Genomic DNA, 6,678 nt, shown 5'->3' with positions numbered 1-6,678 from the left:
TAAAAGTTATTTTAAGAGTATATAACATAATAAAATGCTAAAAACTTCAATATTTCTTATTTTAGTTTGTCCCTTCAATTATTTTTTTCATTGTTGAACATGCAGTGTAGAGGTGAACAGATACTATTTGGGATTCTTTTGATTCACTTCTTGTTTCTATAATTAAAAAGCTTGAAAGCCAGCAGCTTTGTTATCATTACTGAAGAAGAGGCAGAGGAAATTTGTCTATCTACATAGGGTGCTTTGAATACTGTGTTGGACAATAGGGGGCCTCAGAAAGGTTGACCGTAGCTTTGAATCGCTCATCCGATCCACTTCGGGCTGATCCTCGCCAGGTTTTTCAGCGCAACCCATCCATATTCTTATTGTGGGCGTGAAACTGTCTGCTCTAACCTCCTCTCTACTTGAATGAACTACAAGTGCAAAGTCATACTACACTGTTTAGTGCACTCGACAGAGAGGGAAACATTGTACCCGAGGGCATTCTATGGTTAATAGTTACATAGACAACACTTGTTTCCAGTCACCGATTTTTACGGAGCAATGGAGCCTCATGTAAACGCGAAGCGGCTTTTTAATCACGCGACAACCCTGAAGCTTCACACGGGGAATTTAGTTAACCGCAGTCGACTTAAGAAGAAATGCCCGTCTTCCCCTAGTGAGGAGGTAAGTGACATGAGTTTGCAGTGCTAATGGCGCACCTTGGTCCATTTCAGCAGCATGTTTTATAGTGTGATATTGCTCGGTGAATGAGTTCAGCCACGGACACCCCATTATTTATGTTTATAAGGTCGTCGTTGCTTATGTGAAGTATAGTTCTTTTTTAAGCATCGACTCCTTCGGACGGTTCATTCACTGAACCGGTTCACAGAATCTTTTGAGACGTCACTCAAGTGTTCCTTGACGTCCGCACGCATCATTTACGAACGCAATATTTATCAATTCTGTATACACTGGATTTTGTGTACATTTGTTTTGCACCCACCTTACAACCGGAAACTTTGCGAATCGGTTCGGTCGAATCATTGAGTCGACTCACATGATTCCGGGGCTAAAAGATATGATCCGTCTGCTTCCATTAACCTCGTGCTGCTCATGACATGCCACTGTTTGCAAAATGTGGTATGAGAAATTGCAGTGCATCGCACTACTACGTTCAAATGACCAGGGCTTTGTTTTGCCATCCTTAGTTGTAGCTGTGCATACAAGCAGTGCTTCTGCCTAGTATAACACTCACTAGACCGGTCACAGAAGTTGTACATAATTAAATGTGACCTGACATGCTGGAATGAAGGATTATGCAATGTCATGCTGATGTTTTATAATCTCAACAGATGATTGACAAATGACTGCATTTTCTATCACTACTGGATACAACCTATCTGACATCCATCATAAAAACGAGGCTTATTGTTCAACAAGTGTTTTAGTAATGTTTAAACATGTATATGTGAAGAGTGTAGATTGTATTGCAAGATTATAACTAGAATGTTAATGATGGCTTGATGTCTTAAATCTTTTTGCTCAACAGACAGTCTATCACAGGGTGTTTCTACTCTATCAAAATTTTCATTTTATTTCATGTTTATGTAACAGACGCAGGCAAGTGTGCTGGAGCGTGTAAACCTCACTCCCTTGATTTCAAAGAAGTGGCGCTCTAGCGACTGACGCTAGGGGCCGTGGCCTTTAGCCTCCTCGTTAGAGCGCCCGCCTCCCGCGCCGGCGACCGCGGTTCGAATCCCGCTCGGAGCGAGGCGAAGTAGAACCGGTTACATTTATACACACACTGCCATTCAAAAAGTTTGGGATCAGTAAGACTTGAATGAAATCTCTCATGCTCAACAAGGCTGCCTTTTATTTGATCAAAAATACAGAAAAAAATATATTGTAAAATATTATTACAATTTTAAAATAACTGTTTTCCATTATAATAAAATAATGTATTATTATTATTACTCTAAATTATTATTTAATAATTTATTCTTGTGATACAAAGTTGACTTTTAATCACCCATTACTCCAGTCTTCAGTGTCACATGATCTTTCAGAAATCAATATGCTGATTTATTATCAATGTTGGAAACAGTTGTGTTGCTTAATATTTATTTATTTAGAATTTGTTTTATTTTTTTTGGAACCTGGGATACTTTTTTCAGGATTCTTTGATGAATAAAAATGTAAAAAGAACAAATAGAAATATTTTCTTACGAGTTTACTATCACTTTTTATCAATTTAAAACATCCATATTACTATTATAATATTATTAATGTCATAAACTTTTGAACGGTAGTGCAAATTGTTACAAAAGATTTATATTTTGAATAAATGCAGTTCTTTTATTAGAATTTCTACACATAATATATAATCTTTGAAAAATACATAGTGAAATAATGCTTTTTTAAAATTAGACTTTTCTAAAAACCTACCGGGCCAAAAGAGTCTAGGAGTATAAATATTGAGAAATGTTTTGGGAAGGCTGCCAAGATGTTGTATTTATGTTTCATAATTTGAATGTTTTTCTATGTTTTCTGAATCCACAGCTACAAGACTGCATCCAAGGCACACTGAGCGAGTGGTTTGCCGCAATGCCGTCATCTCTTGAATCTGTAAGACCTTGCATGACACTCATTACGAAAGTGAAAAAAGAAACCTTGAGAACTTATAAACAAGCCGTTTTAAGCTAAACAAATGTCATCTTTGACATGTTAAAGGTTTCAGTTGCATGAAGTAATCAGACCCACTGAACATAAACAGTTGAGCACTCTGTGGATTGTGGGAAAGCACCATTAAAGCATATATAGGCAGTGGGATGAAAAGACAGTTGTTATGGTGATTGTTCATGGCATGGGGCCGCTGTGCCTCTGCTCTGGCTCTTTCTGCCGTTGTCAGCGAATCTGCCTGAGAGCTCAGTGAGTAGAGTAAAGGTTTTAGCACACAAAAGCTGAGGCTTATTGATGCATTCCTTTCATGCAGTCCATTAACAAGGTGTCTAATGTTTTCACATGCAAAGGAAAGCGAGTTCCATAGACACAAGATTGCCAAAAAATTATGCAACTATAATGCATAATCCAGTAAGTGACTGGATACTTTCCATGATAGCATGGTTTAGCAATTACCTTTGTTTTTCTTCTAAGGAGCTTCCCAGCATTCTGGAGTGCGCTATTCCGGAAAACACAGAGGCTATCACCCCAGAGGAGAGAGAGGAGCTGAAAGTGTCTGGTGAGGATTACTGATCCTTAATGCATTAAAGAATGCTGTTTCAATGCATGTCAATGATTTTTAATATGTCTTTACAGTCAAGCTTTTTCTCACTGAGTCGGACCCCTCATCCATTAGAAATGCAGTAGGCATGGGTAAGTTCTGTTTAATGTGATGCTGTATATATGAATATTATTGTTTAATTAGGTAAATTGATTATGTGCAAGTTTGTTACCCTAATCTAACTGAACTGAACATACTAAGAGTATATTTGAGATGTTTAAGGCTCTAAGAAATATATGAAAATTAGTACTCAAAGGGATCACTTTATATATTTTGTTCCCCTGAGGTCTACTTACAATCATGTTATTTTTATTTATTTTTTTTATATAAATGATCCCTCTCTGACCCTTAATTATGACCCATAATATTTTTTTTTCTAAATGTGACCCTGGATCACAAAACCAGTCTTAAGTGGCAATTTTTCGAAATTGAGCTTTACACATCATCTGAAAGCTGAATAAATAAGCTTTCCATTGTTGTATTTGTTAAGATAGGGCAATATTTGGCTGAGATACAACTATTTGAAAATCTGGAATCTGAGGGTGCAAAAAAATAAAAATATTGAGAAAATCACCTTTAAAGTTGTCCAAATGAAGTTCTTAGCAATGCATATTACTAGTCAAAAATGAAGTTTTGATATAGTTACGGTAAGAATTTTAAAAAATATTTTCATAGAACATGATCTTTACTTAATATCCTAATGATTTTTGGAATAAAAGAAAAATCAAAAATTTTGACCCATACAATGTATTTTTGGCTATTGCTACAAATACACCCCAGCGACTTAAGACTGGTTTTGTGGTCCAGGGTCGCAAATAATATTTTTTTCACCTAATAAATGGCCCTTTAGAATGTTAAATCAGCAACGTCCTCATGATATGACCAATTTGTGAAGTTTAGAAATAAACTTTATACAAAAATGCTCAATAATGAACATCATTTTTAACAAGTGGCATTAGTATTTTTGACCAAATCAGTTTGTCAATACACTTTCAAATCATTTAGTCAATCAATATACACAACGCTTTTTGAAAAAAGTCCCTTCTGCTCACCAAGACTGCTTTATTTGATCAAAATACATCAAAACATTCATATTTTGAATTTTTTTTAATACCATTTTAAAATAACTTCTTTTTTATTTTAATGTAATTTATTTTCAGCATGAATTTTCAGCATCATTGTAATATGCTGCTTGGTGCTCAGGAAACATTGGTTAATATTTGTGGAAAACAGTACATTATTTCAGGATTCTTTGATGAATGGAAAGTTCAAAAGAACAGAATGTTTTCGAAATATATATTTTTTTATTTTGTAACAATGTGAAAGTCTTCGTCACTTTTTAGCAATTACATACATTCTTGCTGAATAAAATTGTTATTTCTTTAACATTTATTTTTACTGAGCCCAAGTATTTGAATGGTAGTGTATGTGAATATTAATTTCAGTTGATTTGACCATAACCCCTCTCCTCTTCTCTGTGTTGTTCAGCTTGTCTTTTGTTAGGCGTATCTCAGCTGGACTCTGTGATCATTGCTCCACCTCATCTCCCAGAGGGTGAGGCACAGACGCTGACCCACCTGCAGCCGCTGTGGGAGGAGCTGGAAAGTCTTGTGCAAAGCCAGAAGATCGCTGCCATCGGCACATCCGACTTGGACAAAACTCTTTTAGAGCAGCTGTATAACTGGGCTCAGGTCTGCTGTGAGTGTACATTTTTCTGCACATAACAGAATAATTGATAATTTACAATGTATTTTTGTGCTCTTTCATGCTATGCAGGTAAAGCCAAGTAGCAATCAGGTGAATCTGGCCTCGTGTTGTGTGATGCCTCCAGACCTCACTGCATTTGCTAAAGAGTTCGATATACAATTGCTTACGCACAATGACCCAAAAGGTGTGTATTCCGGTGTGTCATTGAGCTCAATGACTGTGTGCATGAACTTGTTCTGCAAAACTGCATGAGCAACAGCGCAGGAAATCTAATGATGCCAATCTTTCTTGCGTCTAGAGCTAATCAGTGCAGCAGGCTTCCAGGAAGCAGTGCAGGGGAGCAGTAAGGACCTGCAGGTGGACAATTGGAGGCTGGAGTGGGTCTTACGGTACTCCATCATCGTCAAGAGCAGAGGGATCATAAAAGCAAAAGGCTACATTGTTCATGCCAAAAAGGGCAACCACCTTTAACCTGTCCAGTTTGAACAGGGTTTCCTGAAATTTACTCCACTAAATTTAGGGAGTTACTACAACAGTGATGCATATTTTATAGAATTTTTTTAGACAACACTCTAAAGTGATTCTGAATTTTCAAAGGAACAAAAATTCACTCGACCCACTTGACTCATTTTCCTCATGATTTAGAATATTTAGATTATCTGTGCTATATATATATATATATATATAAAGCTATCTGTTCTTGTCGATAAATGCAAAGTGCCTCTTTTTTTCCTGACCTGGCCTGGTTTAGGGTAAAAATTAAATATATAACAATGGTTGATAGGACAACAGATTGTTTTAATCATTGCCCCTGTGATTTTTGTTATTTTATTTTTTTCTGTTTTATTTAAAAATGTTAACCATCACCTTTTTATTTATTTTTTAATTTTTTTAAGAGTTTTTAACTATGTGGGCCACATAGTTGTATTTTTTTACTTTAAATTTTAATGTAATTGTAAGTCCTGCTGGCATTTTAAGTGTGTATAATTTATTTTGATCGATGCGTTGCTTGGAATGTTCAGTAAATGTTTTCTTACCTGTTTTAAACAGATGATTCTATCTCTTTTGCATCCCTTTGTAAACAAAATGCCTTGCTTATCTGATAAAAAGAAATATTCAAATATGTAACTGTATGGGAGGCTGTTAACATGCATGGCATGAACGGCATTAACTCATTGTATATAAGAACACATTCCACACTTGAAGGGAAATAATGACTATAGTTCCAGTATCCAACGAATAGTCAGAATATATATTTTTACCTGTGTTATTTATTCATTGTAATGGCGATTCCTGTTGGAGCCAGTCGTATAATAGTTTTTCTTTCATGTACTGTACATGTAATTACTATTTTCCCATATTGTGTTAAGCATTTTTAATATGGATTTGAAAAACGAAACATGGACTGGCATTGGGTTTCTTTCATTTCAGTGTTTATATGTTAAATAGGGACATGAGATGAAAATTATCACCTGCTATAATCTGTAAGTACAGTGCATTTTTACACTCTGTGACTGGAATCATGTTTATTGCATTGTCCCTATCCAAATAAATGTAAATAAATAAAAAAAGATGTATGCGATATCCTCCTGAGACCTAACGCAAAGTATAATTTTTTTCATTAATGAATGTATGAATTCATTTTAATAGTGTCTAAAGACAGAAATCCATATCATTATTTGCAACTCACCCAACGCGACGCTCTCCTG

The 6,678-nt window shown here is 35.7% G+C and overlaps 1 protein-coding gene across 2 annotated transcripts; it reads left to right on the top strand.

Moving 5' to 3' along the window:
- The first annotated feature begins 274 nt into the window (after nt 1-274).
- Nucleotides 275-6,572, top strand: LOC306849224 (glutamate--cysteine ligase regulatory subunit-like). Of its 2 annotated transcripts, none has more exons than XM_079384109.1 (7): nt 275-666; nt 2,542-2,607; nt 3,136-3,220; nt 3,298-3,354; nt 4,751-4,953; nt 5,039-5,153; nt 5,268-6,572. In XM_079384109.1, exons 1-7 carry the CDS (start codon nt 544-546, stop codon nt 5,438-5,440), a joined length of 822 nt encoding a protein of 273 aa, XP_079240235.1. In that variant the 5' UTR covers nt 275-543; the 3' UTR covers nt 5,441-6,572. The 2 variants fall into 2 exon arrangements, with proteins under 2 accessions (XP_079240235.1, XP_079240236.1); XM_079384110.1 differs by lacking the exon at nt 275-666 and adding an exon at nt 879-1,122 and having other exon boundaries at nt 5,268-6,567.
- Nucleotides 6,573-6,678: the final 106 nt, after the last annotated feature.

Source organism: Barbus barbus (genome assembly GCF_936440315.1).
Source record: "Barbus barbus genome assembly, chromosome: 29".
Taxonomy (NCBI): Eukaryota; Metazoa; Chordata; class Actinopteri; order Cypriniformes; family Cyprinidae; genus Barbus; species Barbus barbus.
Note: the sequence above shows the minus strand (reverse complement) of the source record. Positions and strands in the feature narration are given on the sequence as shown.